Source organism: Bombus bifarius, unplaced genomic scaffold (genome assembly GCF_011952205.1).
Source record: "Bombus bifarius isolate JDL3187 unplaced genomic scaffold, Bbif_JDL3187 scf7180000008288, whole genome shotgun sequence".
Taxonomy (NCBI): Eukaryota; Metazoa; Arthropoda; class Insecta; order Hymenoptera; family Apidae; genus Bombus; species Bombus bifarius.
Window position 1 is genome coordinate 454696 of NW_022884571.1, and position 13956 is coordinate 468651.

Here is a 13956-nt window from a genome sequence, read left to right on the forward strand (position 1 = left end):
ATTCCGAAACATCGAGAACTGCTCGCCGCCTTTTTCTCTCGCCCACCCTCGTCGCGAGCCCATTTTGCTCGGGTCGAGACTTTCGGCATGAACTTTTGCCATGCGAAGGCTATTCCTTCACGAACTGCCAGCGAACGACGACAATGGGACCGACGACTATTTCCCCTCTGTCCGTTCCTTCCAACGGGAATGCGTTCGCGGCAAGAGCTCCTGTGACTGACAAACCAATATACATACGAAAGGAGATCGCGAATCGTGCACTCGCGTGGAAGCATCGCCGTTGGATGCCGTGATCCGTGCATTAGAGACAAAAGAATTACACACGCGTACACACTCTTATCGACAGTACAAGACACACTGGCGACACATTCGCACATACACGCGTGCACGTGCAAATACACATACACACACACACACACACACGCGTGCGCGTACACGAAGAGAGAGAGGACGAGCGAATGACGAACGAGCGAGTGTTGTACGAATGATACCAGACACGCGGCACACGTGCACACACGAAAAGCGTTCTTCGAGACCTACCTAATTCTCACCAAACGCATTGTATTAAATCATCTCGAGTCGAGGACGAAGCTCGTGGACGGCCCACAGAGTGTTCGAGGATGCAAATACGGGCTAACTTCGATCGAGTAGAACGCGACCTAAACGAATGAGAAAGATGTTAACGTATTCACCCGCGATACTTTACACGATAATTATAACGTGTTACTTCGATTTAATCGAAAGCCGCTTCTAACTTCTGTTTCCTCTTCTTTGGTTTCTACCTCCCCTCTTGTTAAATTTTCTTGATTACTTTCCGTTCAACTGCACACTACGTGCGAACACAGAGCAAAGCAACAGCTGCGACTGCGGAGCAATCGAATACTCTCGGGCCGCGGCGCCGCGCGATTTCCCCTCGACGTCTCAGCATTTTACTTTTTTTTATAGTACAAAACATTTATTTATACGTGCGTGTTATAAATACTTATATTATATAAATATAATAGCAAGGGCTCTACTCACGATTCAACTATACTTCGACGAAAAGCCATATAGCCGACAAGTGCAAACGACGACGCGGACGCTGTCGAGGCAGGACGCTCTGTATAATCTCCGTTAAGATGTAACTGAATGAGTGCGGCGTGAGATGAGTGCTACATTATGCGATAGAGTGCGGGATAGAAGAGAAGAGTGTATCTGTTTGAGTGTATGAGCGTGCGTGAGAAAGAGAAGGAAAGAAAGAGTGCGGAATAAACGAACAAGAGAAGCGTATAAGATGGAAACAAAGAAAGAACGGAGGTGACGCTAAAGAGTACCAATATTCTAAAGTAATTCTAATGATTGAATTAATAATTTGATAATTAATTGATATTGTACATCGTAAACGACGTAGCGTGTAGCGTATTAATCAACGAGAACGACGAACGCAGCGACGATTAATTCGTTAAATTAATTACTATTACTCGGGATCGAAGCGACAGCGAGGAGAAGCTCGAGGAGCATGCATGATCGGGCCACGCCGCGATTTTTGAACTATCGTTGCTGTTGTATCATAATAAAATCGGATGTTAGAGGCGTGTCCCGATCAAGCCGTATGGTTCCCTGGTAGCAAAGAGTGGCGCACTGTGCACGCGGTACCGGTGATCGATAACGAGGACGCACTCTCAGCCGAACGAAAGGAACCGAGCAATCAATCGGTAATCTTTTTGTACGTCGAATGGCCATGATCGATTTAAATCATCCGTTGTTCCTTTCGCAGATCGAAGAGTCGAACTCGGCGAGATGACGCGGTACCGCGTAGAAAGCCGAAAGAGCAAATGTCTAGGCACAGGGAGAGGATCGGACCGTGGGTCGACGTTTTAACCGATCTTCCTTTACCCGTGTGGCCCTTTGCCTGTTTAAACGGTCGAGCAAAGAGAAAATACGGCGAGCGAAAGAAGAGAAAAACCAACCAATCGATATAGACATATAAGTAACGTGTAGATATATCATAGTTAGATACAACGATCTCAAGAATACGCGCAGAGTGTCGACGATCGCGATAAATCGAAAAGACGAGAGAACGAGACGGGGTGCCTTCGACGAACGGAGGTGCCGCCGCTAAAATTTCAGTGTAATCGTGCGGCAACAATAGGTGGCAATGCCACGAATATCGTCTAAAAGAGTCTGAGATTTAGCAAGGAATATATATGTACGTGTGCATGTATATAGAGAACGAGACAAAGGATACGACATAGAACGGGAGAAAGGATTAATGGTTTGGCGCGATCGCGTGTTAAATGAATAATATGGTTGAATCGTGAATTCGTTCGTGTAACGTTCGTCATCAACATTCATTATCGATAGCTTCGTTTTGCGTTTGTTCTTTTTGTTCCTGAAAAAAAGAACCGCTGTCCTCATCTTCTTCCTCTTCTGCATCTTCATCGTATTCATCTTTCTACTTCCCTATCTCCTTTCACTTTTCTACTTCTCATATCTACGTATTTCCATTTCTTGCTCTCCGTCTACCTCGAGTCATCGTCATGGCTTTCTTTTCGTTTGCGATTTATCTTAGTCGCGTTATTTATTTAGAGTTCGAGCGAGTATGAACTTACCGCCGGATGTGAATGAAATTAATTTAGGTATTCGCTCTTTACGTACCTGAAAGCCATCTGGCATAGCATATTTTTCAGAGTCGCGAGTGAAATTTTCATCCCTCGGAGCAGAACGTTTGCGAATCCACCACGTGCAGCAGCTAACAGAAAGGTATTCGTCGCGGTCGAGCTAGAGATCGCGCGAGATTGGATCGATCGGTTAGCAACTACGTTCAAAACGATCGCGTGTATTTACTTTCATACTACGTACTATGTTTCTCTGCGTTGCGATAACGTAAAATCGTAAAATATTTCGGAAAGTCGAGCCGTCGAATCGCGCGCGTAGACGGCAGGCTAGCAAAATGGCCAAAGAGACTCGAGGTCTCTACGATCGCGTACGTTTAGAGTTTACAGCGTCAGCGTCGCGCTACTATTATACAATGGCTCTCGGGTACTATTTTTCACCGGTATTACGATCTTCTCATTTCCATCACGGTATTCCGCATTCTTTCGAATAATCGACGCGAGTTTTCCTTCGATCGATAAAAACCGCAACGAATCGTGAACAAAATTTAATGATCAAGAGAGAGAAAGAAAGAGACGAACGTAGAAGGGACGGCGTCCTAGCGACGCTGCGCCGATAGCAAGCGATCCGTTTTTCAAAATAAACGATCGTCGCAGTTCCAGGTACGACGAGAGTTTTCGAGTGTTCAAAGTCTATCGGCATCGAGCACACCGACGATTTCTAGGGCAACGTCCAACCGTTCGTTCAACCATACCCGTTGTTTTTTTTTTTTTTTCGTTTTACAAAAAGTCACCCTTTGATTTCCGTTCGTGGCAGCGTTCTTCAATCGCCGGATATGCATCCGCGCGCGTGCATCGAATATAATCTTCTTATCGTAACGTTCTTCTGTATCGTCTGTCTTCGCTACGTTCGCTTATATATATCGTCCGTTTTCTTGTTGCACGCGCGACTTCCAACCGAGCAACAAAATGAAAGAAGTAAATAAAAGAAAAGGAGAGAAATGAGAACGAATAGAAACGAACGAGAGGCGCGTTTTCGTTAGTCACCTTCGCGAGTGCTCGCTTTCACCTCCATTTTCCACCGTTTTATTGATTGACCTATGCTTTCTCGCGAACCTCCCCCCACGAAAACTCCAAGACGTACTAACCTAGGACAAATTGTAGACAATTTATTATCAAATAAAAGTGAAAAATAAAGCGACATTTGAAAGGAAAAAAGAAGAGAGTCTGTGTTGTGGGATATCTCTACGTTCACTCCAATCCCTTCTAGAAGTATGCGCGATACGTATGAGCGCACCGATCCGATTGCAACTCTAAACGCGTACACAAATAAATGCATATAGAAACTATACGATGCACTCGTCTGCACGAGGTCTATCGAGTAAAGTTCGATTTATTGATACGTTTGTAGGAACCGAAACGGAACGGGGATACTAGTTCCCATTCCGTCACACACGTACTAACACGTTGCCCGGCTTTTTAAAACGGAATACTATACCTATATCGATAGTGTATAATATATTATATTATCGTGTATTAATATAATATATTACGTTAGTATCGTATATAATATAATATATGCAATATACCATAGTTTATAACGTTCAAATTTAATAAATACAAACGTTATTTTAGAAATCTGCCTCTCGTGATACTTTCATTGCTAAAAGAGCGCAACGACCATCGCGGCGGCCGCGTGTCGTCGCGAAATACTTCGAGAGGTCCGTCAAATCGATCACGTCGAACGATCGCCATCGCTCGTCTCAAAACGCAATTGAATCGTCGTCGACCAAATTACCGCGTCGCTCCGTTTTCTTGGACGATCGGAGGATTTCCAGGAAACTGATGAAACGGAACCACTGGCCAAGGCAATAAGATCATTGCCAATTCGGCGTAACGAGGGCAACGTCCAATCGTTCAACCGAGAATGCTGTAGGTACGTATTTTTGTAGGCTGAGCGAAGAAACGCGAAATCTCGGTCTTTGTCTGTAATTTATGAAGACCGCGCGTATGACCGGCCATTAAACGCGCGCAGAAGGAACATTTGCGCAACGCGTCTACGGTACTGATTACCGGGAATTACTGTAATTTCCATGATTTCCCTCGATAACGTAGCGGGCGAAAAACTGGAGCGCTTCGTCGCGCTAACATTCCAACTCGACGCGTCTACATCGGCTAAATGCGTTCACGAGGCTTTTCGATGGTCTATTCGAAGAAAAAGAATTAAATACCGCATGATTATGCCGCGAGACAGCTGCGGCGGAGACGGTTTAGCTGCGAAGTGACCTAAACGCGAGACGGTCGATGTGCAACTCCCATTTTCGATTTCCGAAGATTCATTGGTCGCATGGCAGGTGGACCAGGAACAAGTTGCTCCCTTCTATGGCTCGTCGATGAAATAATTCGGTCCGTATCATTATGGACGCATTTATTTCCAGTGTCCCGGGCACGTCCAATCCTGGATCGTGATCCATGCGAATGGATCCATTATCTCAACAGCGTGACAAGGCTGTGGGCAGTCTACTAATGCGGCAAGGGACGGATGTGACGTAATCTGAGGTCACCCACGCAAATGGCGCGCGACTGTACCGGTGTGCAGCTTCGTCGTCGTTGTCGTCGTCGTATCGCTGCAATGACTCGATCGAGATTCGATTCGACCCATCTCTCACAGGAACATCCTCGTTTCAATTATTAGCTTTCTTTGCTTTCCCATTCCTTCGATCGCGTCGTCTCTCTTTGCGAAATTATCGCTCGATCCGCCCTTGTAGCGAATTTAATCGGTAAATCTAATCCGCAGCGGAAAACAATAAAGCAAAGACAAAGGTCCCATAATCGGTGGAAACCAGAGACGCACCGATTACCAAGCCAATGGCTTTAATCGAGCGAGAGAATTACTGTCGGAGATGGTGAATTTTACACCGAAAAACGGACCCGTGAACTCGACGAACGTGACGCGATAGTAAATATCCGTTGCCGGAAGTCGGCGTCTTCGTTACGAGAGCACCGCGAGACGTAATTACGCTGTGTAGGCGGATAAATAAAAGAGATCTCTGCGACAACCAGCTACACCTATCGCGCTAACCTTCTGCTACTTACGTTCTCTTAACGCAACTACGTTCCTACGAAACGTCAAAGCGTTCCTAAATTTAGAACCATTCGCAGGCTGAATCGGATGTCTCTATAAATGGTCGTTCATTTCTATGCAAGATCAGGTTTGACGAACCTTTAATCTCCGTTTGGGCCTCTTAACTACACTCGATCCAGCTTCAGATAAGAAAGTGTGACACTGAAAGAACGGGATTCGTGCCAGATTGAATGGACAAACTCTCCCGCCAGGCGATGAAAGAACAGGGCGTACTTCGCGAGTACAGACTACAGAGTACGATAAGAGAGAATTAACTGGGTGCAAAATTTGAAGGATCCTAGATAACAAACGATAGATAGATAATGTGCGTAGATGAGAGACGATGATACGAGGCCATCCCTTGTTCCCATAAAATCATCCACCGATTGCACCTGACTCTCGGCTTCTCCCACGGAACGGATTAATCATTTTTCTGGCGCGCCCCCCGTTCGCGTGGTGGGTGTGCCGGTTAATAGGAACGGCGCGGCGCTAGAGAAGCCCGTACAACTAGAAACCGCGAACGTAGAATCGTCTGGTACCCCGCGGATCTCCCTTCTCTGGACGCTAGTAGCATTACCCCTTCCCAATTGCACAGCTCGTTACCGCTTCTGTTCGGCGTCGTATCCGCTTGGATTGAGCGAGGCGGAGCGATTACTTGGTTATCACCACAACCACCGAAGCATTCGGTGAGCGAACGTTCCACGGTGGACCAGCTCGGCAGGCCGCATCGATCTCTCGGTACCACTCGATCTCGTGGCTTTCAATAAAAGACGTCAACGTTAAAACCGCTGCAACCAGATCGTACGGAGAACGCGTCGGGATAAAAACGCTAGAGGCTCGATTTCGAGTGACTCGATCGACGGATCGAGAAGTACGGATGTTTGGTAGAAAAACACAGTGCTGAACATCTCAAGGACAAGGCAAAGAGTAGGAAGAGAGAAGTAGAAGGGAGGCGGTGGATGTGTTGACGTTGATCGAGCCAGAAGTTCGATCGCGAAAGTGTCGCGTGTCATTTAACCGTCGCAGGTGGTGGTCGATGTTTAATGAGTGTCAGTGATGACAGATGTATTTTGCTGCCGTGTTTCGAACGACGTCATCGTCGGGCGCGAGGTGTAACTTGCTTCTGACATTGCGTCCGCGTACTATCGCCGGAAGGCAGCTACGAAAACGGTGAGAATTCATCGTAACAGCGATCTTGGATAACCGAAGAAAATGTCCAGAGCGATTGGCATTCACCAGCTGCTGGCCATCTTCCTCTGCTACCAAGGTGAGTCGCACGTCCCAACGGGAATCTTTTTCTTCTCAACATTCGAGGCTCGTTGATATCGAACTTTGCGTCGATTTAATTGGGACTCGCTTGACGGTCGCGCGTAATACACCAGAAAATTAACCAATTTGCGAAAATTGACTCGATCCTATATTGTTATTTATCACGCGATGTTCTCGCCAACCGCGCCGACTGTTCACTCGCTTATCATTTGCTGATTCGCGTCTCTATTATTTTCAGCATTCGGCTTGATACTGGAGGAAGAGAACGAGCCGAATTATCTGAACGCAGGAGTTGGAGAGTACGAGGTGTTTAATTGCGATTTGGACTTTCCACACGAGACTCCGATTCCCTACATTCTTCAATGGAATCGTGACGTAAGTGCGACAACATTGATTTCAAAGTATCGTCGATTTCATCTAGTAGGTTTCATCTCGCCGTATGAGATACGAACAACAAGGACAGAAACGATATTGCTCAACTTCGATAAACAATATTATTCCTCTCAAGATGCGAAAATCTCGACTTGTTTATCGGTTACGTGGTTTGTGGTTACCAGGGGAAGATGAAACTTGGACTCGTCCAAACGCATCGATACCGGTATCGCTCGGTATCGTTCTTGATCCTTCAAGGAAATTGATAGCTCATCTCAAGGAGATAACTTATACTCCCGTTATAATGACTCCTGGTCTTCGTGTAATTTAATCAAAATAATAGAAACATGGAGGTTAATTTATGTTTCGTCATTGAGGCCTGATCCGATGATTCTAACTCGATGCAAGGTAGAAAAAACGAGATCTACATCGATTAATCCGTCCAATCGAGATTACGTCTACCAGAGAACAGTCTGCGCTTACGTTCAACCACGTAGAAAAGTGTTGGCTCGAGGTCGAGTAGGTGATTCGGTTTCTTCAAGAAATGCATTCGATCTGTGTGGGAAGCCCGATATAGTTTTTCGTGACTCCGAGTCTCGATTTCGAGGCATCGCGCAATATTCCGCGGATACGATGTTAATGCGGTTGCAGTTGTACAATTTTGTGTTGCAATCTTTCCATCGTGTGTAAATCCTCTCGATCGACAAACTTTCTTAACTTCCATTCTGTAGCAAGAATGCCAGAGTCATAGGCGTTTGTTTTTTTGTTTATACATGTCCGATCTTTTCGTTAACTCTCGTCGTCATGGATCTAAATAGGAAATTTCCAAAACTTCACGAGAAATCGTGTCGGTTGACTGTTACCTAATGTAAAATACGAACGAAGCGAGCTAAACGAAATCCTTAAAGCGACATCGATTGATCGTGTTGATTTCCTGTTAACGGCGAAGAGGCGTCGTTCTTTCGCGGATGTTCCATTGGAAACGCGTGCAGCCGCACGCCGGAAACAGATTGAGCGTCGCACATGGCTACCGCATGAAATCAAGTGGAACTTAACCTGATTGGTCCCTGCGTCGATGCGTATGCAAAACAGGTGTTCGGTCCCTCTCTGTCTGTCGAACGTAGTAATTGGAGTACGGGACGTAAGGTTGCATTATATTTAGTCACGGCGAGTCCGCGACACGAGGGGTCCAACCAGTGGGTCACTGCTAACGCATTGTCAGACGATTAGGGACGATTAGCGGCCTTTTCACCAGCCTCGTTTTGACCGCCAGCGTTCCCTAAGTTCCAGCGTTTTTCATTTTTACGAGCCGCCGACCGTTTCTTCTTTCAAGGATCACGTAAATCTCTGACTTCGTAACGCGACTTCCGTCGTCTCGTGTTGCACTTCTTTTCCAGTCCTTCTAACGTTAACGCGATCGAGCCACGGTTATGAAATTGATTGTCTACTGGCTGGCCTCGCGAACGTAATCGCACGTCGGAAGTCAAAATAGATCGATAAATTAGGTTTAAGTCACGTCTGCAGCGTTGTTACGTTTCGTCCGTTAGCGATTACACGCAGGAAGAGAAATTGTTCACACCGACGATGAACAATCGTACGGAGAACCGTGACTATTGGTCGCGTACATGGCGATGGGAGAGGAAGCTGTTAGGGACGCATCGTCGACACGAATCATCCTCTGATACCGGAAGAGAATTTTAATACCGAGCAATCTGTGATCGTTCCAGGGTCGAACGATCTTTTCATGGTACAACGGATATCCGTCTGTGGGACTGGGCTACGAGGGTCGCGTTCATCTTTTAGAAGATGCCGTGAACCGCGGATATGGACAGGGCAGCATTAATCTCACGAATATTCGTGAGAGCGATCAAGGATGGTACGAGTGTCGGGTGATCTTCCCGAACAGAACGCCTAACTCCAGGAACAATGGAACGTGGTTCCACCTCGCCATAGATGGTAAGGTCGCGCACTTTCTTGCATCCGTTAATCGGCTAATTCGATAACACCAAGTGGTGAAGGGAATTAACGCAGTTAAACGCCGACTGACTAACCCTGAGCACTAAATTGGGTCACGCTGGACAACCAACGCTAATGCCGCGCTGGACGAAGCAGAGGCTCGTGACCGTGAAACCGTCCTGGATTTCCGGCAACGAGGAAGTAAACGTTTACACCTAATTTCATTTTTCATACGTCATTCTAGTTTTTTAAGCCTCGTTCGGATTCCAAAAAAATTATTTCAGTCCAAGTATCGGGAGACGGAATATACGAAGTTTCGTTTCAACTCATCCCGCTTCGTAGCGCAAGATGATTCACTCGTTAACTCAGACGGAATTCTGCTTTTTACCGCTAGAGTTCTGTTGAACGTTAATAAGGAATTGAGTCATCGTGCGCATTCGCAGCGCAGTTGATCGCAGTAGAACCAATCGCGAAATTAAGTGGCCCTCGATAGACCATACGCGGATACGTGGTTTTGCACGCAGTGGCGCGCCCTTTCCTAGAAAAAAAAAAAAAAAAACAGAAAAAGAAACAGAAAATAAAGGAACGGAAAACGGTGGCGTAGCGAGAAAGCGTTTCCGCGGTTCGCCACTGAAAGAACATAATGCCTCTGTCACGCACCGAATCGAAATAACACTTACGTTATTGTGCACACGATTCACGGTGGCAAGCGCGTCGATTAACCATTACGAATGTGCACTAGATCGATTAACACGTTGCAATCACTGCGATTAAAGCGAATTAACCGATTCGAAGGATTAATCCCGCCTATTGCTGGCAGACTAAAACCAAACGAAACGATGTAATCCCGCTGATGCTTACTAACCTGAAACTGGGCAGACTCGTTAAATCGTTCAACCCAGGTGCGTCGCCGTTTCCGACGTCTGTTCCAGGCGAGACTTTGCTGGCGGTCCCGCCTGTCAACAAGACGGTAATGGAGGGTGAGTCCGTTAGTTTCGATTGCGTCGCCAAAGGAGAGAAGTCGGTCGTAAACTGGTTCCGCGAGGGCGTGGAAATTACAGCAATCGAGGTAACATTTTTTGTCGATCGTGGTGTAACACAGGGTGTCCGCAGTTGATTTTCGACCGATTTATAACAGGATCTTAGAAGGAGAGCGTCCATCGCCGAGAATGGAACGCTGACCATCAACGCGCCTGCCATGGGTGACCTTGGGGAGTACACCTGCATGGTGACCGGTGAAACTGGAGACCAGCAGAGCGCCTCGGCCTTCCTCAACGTACAATGCAAGTATTCTCAGACGATCCCTTCTGTGCCAACGAATTAGACCTCGAGATCTATAGAATCGAGCGACACAAATGCGCCTGCAATTGCACACGTAGCGATATCAGAGGGTGGAATACCGCACGAGGCCATGATCGCACACTTTCGCCCAGGAAATGAAATAATAACATGAGCGGAATAATGGGAATTACCGACGAGAACAACCGACGATAACTGCGCGGTAATCAAGATCTCTGCGGGCGAAAGTGTAACGAGCGTGGCTCGCACCAGAATTTTGTTCGACATTCCCTGCTTTATTATGGGACCCGTGACTCTGACCTGTGCTCCGTTAACGAAGTATAGTTTGACGTTTCAGACAAGGCGAAGGTTATATACGCTCCCCGGGAAGTCTATCTCCCGTATGGAAAACCAGCCCTCCTGGACTGTCATTTTAGGGCAAATCCACACCTAACGAACCTGCGTTGGGAGAAGGATGGATTTCTTTTCGATCCTTACAACGTTCAAGGCGTCTTCTACAGGAGAAACGGTTCTCTGTACTTCAGCAAAGTGGACGAAACTCATTCCGGAAGTTACACTTGTACACCGTACAACGAACTGGGCACCGACGGGCCGAGCCCCTCGATCACCGTGGCGAGTATTTCCCCTTTTTTTTTTTTCATTACATATGTACAATTGTAACATAATTGCAATTGAATGAAACGCAAAGCTTTTCACGAAGCCGGTCTGAAAATCGTTGACCCCGAAAGTAGCATAGAAGAAAAGAGAACAAGGCAATGTCATCATTGAGACCATTGATCGTTGGCAGACCAGTGTTAATCGTTCCTTTATTTTCCAATTGTCAACTTTTAGAGGGACACAATTGCCGGCTCAAACGGCTCGCCCTTGATAATTCTCGCTCCTAATTCGGAAATGTCGTTTGATAGGTGGTGCAAAGGCCGCCGGTGTTTACAGTGACCCCACAACACTTGTACATAAGGAAATTGGGAGAGAGTTTGGAGATACCCTGCGACGCTAGGGATGGAGATCAATCCCATCGACCGTCGATCGTTTGGTACAAGGTACGTTTCATCGATGACCTTCCATTTTCCTTCTCAACTAATCTCGATTTCTGCAACAGGATGGTTCGCCAGTACCACCAGGAAACAGAACCATCGTGATCGGTGGCAATTTGACGATCGATAGGATTCAAGAACAGGATAGAGGACTGTATCAATGCGCGGCTAGCAACGAAGCTGCAACCGTTGTTGCGGACACGGAATTGATGGTATTGAACGTTCCTCCGAGAGCACCGTACAATCTAAGTGCCAACAGCAGCAATAACGCGGTCACGCTGACTTGGGTGCCAGGGTACGTGAGGCCCAAGATGGAGTATTCAGTTTGGTAAGCAAAACTTTCAAAGTATCGGTGTGATATCGTTTACAACGTTACACAACTACTTATTCTCGCTAACAGGTATAGACCAACAGATACCACGGAATGGAGAACGATGAAGATCGTGTCTAGGAAAATCACCGAGGCCACCGTCAACAATCTAAATCCCGGACGCGAGTATGAATTCATGGTGCTTAGCCAGGACAAACACGGAGACGGGATGTTTAGTAAAACGTTGCGTATTTTCACACAGCCAAGTACGTACCATTCCATACAATGCGATACTATTGTACGCGAGACGTACAGATTGATATCGGACAAATAAATTTCAGGTTCGATAGACGAGAATTCGGCATCGGAATATCGTAGTCCACCAGGTAGGCATACTTAAGTCTACGCTTTTTACCTTTCTACACTTTGCGATCTTATCGAAACATTCTTTATTTAAAAGACGACCGAATGGGTCCGCCGATCAACGTCAGAGTACAGGCCACAGTGCAGGGTTATTTAGTCACCTGGGAACCCCCTGCCTACGGGAAAGAGCAAGTGAGACTATACGCTGTTAGGTGGTTCCGAGGCCCGTCCGAGCAACTATACGGAAGAGCAGAAACGACCGACACTTACTACCTAGGTAATTGTTGACCTTCGTTTGTTAAACAGCACTTTCAATTTGTCGCGTTATATTTAATATTTCGGACAATCGTTGCAGTTAAAACCTTAGAAGAGGAGAGCTATTATACGTTCGAGGTGGCCGCAATGTCGATGTCGGACGACGTGGCCACAAGCGAGCGCGTCAGTCTCGAAGTTCCAGCATACCGTAGGAACAGGGCGATTTCCATGGGAATAGTGGCGGGCATCGGATTTTTGGCAGCAGCCCTGGCTGCCATATGGTGGGCAAAGAAACGTTTCTGTCAGTCATCGAACGAGAAGTAAGGGATGCCCATTGTGGAATGACCTTAAGCGCGTTTCAAGTGGAAAGCTTTCGGCAGAGGATCGAAAGTCAACGCGCGGGCGCAGAAACGAACTTCCCTAACGTAGCGATATCGATAGTTGATACAGTACGATGAATTTCGTTTTTCCAAGTGAATCGCTCGTCGACTCGCGAAATTGTAATCGTTTCTATGTAATATATTATCGATCGCGTAGATGTAAGGGAGGTGTAAGATCGAGGCGGCAATCATTCGATGTTGAAGAGTTTCGTATGTGGGACGGTTTGATTTACTGCGTTTACGTATAAGTTACTACTACGAGTGTTCTTGCATTGCATCGTGTTACATTATGTATCGTTTAAAAGCTTTATTAGATAAGTGCACGTTTATTAAGGATTAGATACGGCATTTGGCCGTTATTTGGCCACCAGGCCTCGAGGAACGTATGGGTTCTTAACCCGTCAAAAGCATCCAACGTGTCCCAGTCTACCGGGTTAAATGATTCGGCTAGGACTATATTTACGTATGTATACATCCGAAACGTTTTTGTATTGTAAATAAATTGTGTCGATTACTATGCACCATGCCTCTGACATATTCCTTCGCGACTATCACACTGTTTGTATAATCCATGATACAGGACAAGCACTGTTCGAAATTGTTTGGACATGGCTGACAATCGGCTTACGCTAACTGCATATTTTTGTCTTCACACGGTCAGGGACACGAAATGCGGAGGTTGTTCTTGAGACTGCAGGATCTTGGCGGGTTTCGTAAGCAGCTGAACGATAGTCGATGATCCAGTGGAAGATAGTGTTTCAGTGAGAAGCGATACTGGAACCCTAATGTCGTGATACTCTGTTTAGATTCCGTGTAAATGCGGCTGTATTGGTGAAAAAGTGTCGAGATTATCTGATTGCGATCTGCATTACGTCTAATCCGAATGACTTGATAAAATATCTACTACAAATTGAAGTTCCGTTACGATACAAATAATCCTTAGATAAGATTTCGTTGCGTAACGGTATACGGATGATGATCTCGAAAAAGGAAGTTTTAA

General features: G+C 46.3%; 1 protein-coding gene across 2 annotated transcripts; it reads left to right on the forward strand.

The window, feature by feature from the left end:
- The first annotated feature begins 6325 nt into the window (after nucleotides 1–6325).
- Nucleotides 6326–13480, forward strand: LOC117212314 (protein borderless). Of its 2 annotated transcripts, none has more exons than XM_033457038.1 (12): nucleotides 6326–6985; nucleotides 7226–7362; nucleotides 9087–9315; nucleotides 10218–10384; nucleotides 10454–10598; nucleotides 10952–11226; nucleotides 11520–11654; nucleotides 11714–11976; nucleotides 12049–12224; nucleotides 12300–12344; nucleotides 12419–12598; nucleotides 12677–13480. In XM_033457038.1, the coding sequence occupies exons 1-12, from the start codon at nucleotides 6931–6933 to the stop codon at nucleotides 12898–12900; spliced, it is 2031 nt and encodes a 676-aa protein (XP_033312929.1). In that variant the 5' UTR covers nucleotides 6326–6930; the 3' UTR covers nucleotides 12901–13480. The 2 variants fall into 2 exon arrangements, with proteins under 2 accessions (XP_033312929.1, XP_033312930.1); XM_033457039.1 differs by having other exon boundaries at nucleotides 10248–10384.
- Nucleotides 13481–13956: the final 476 nt, after the last annotated feature.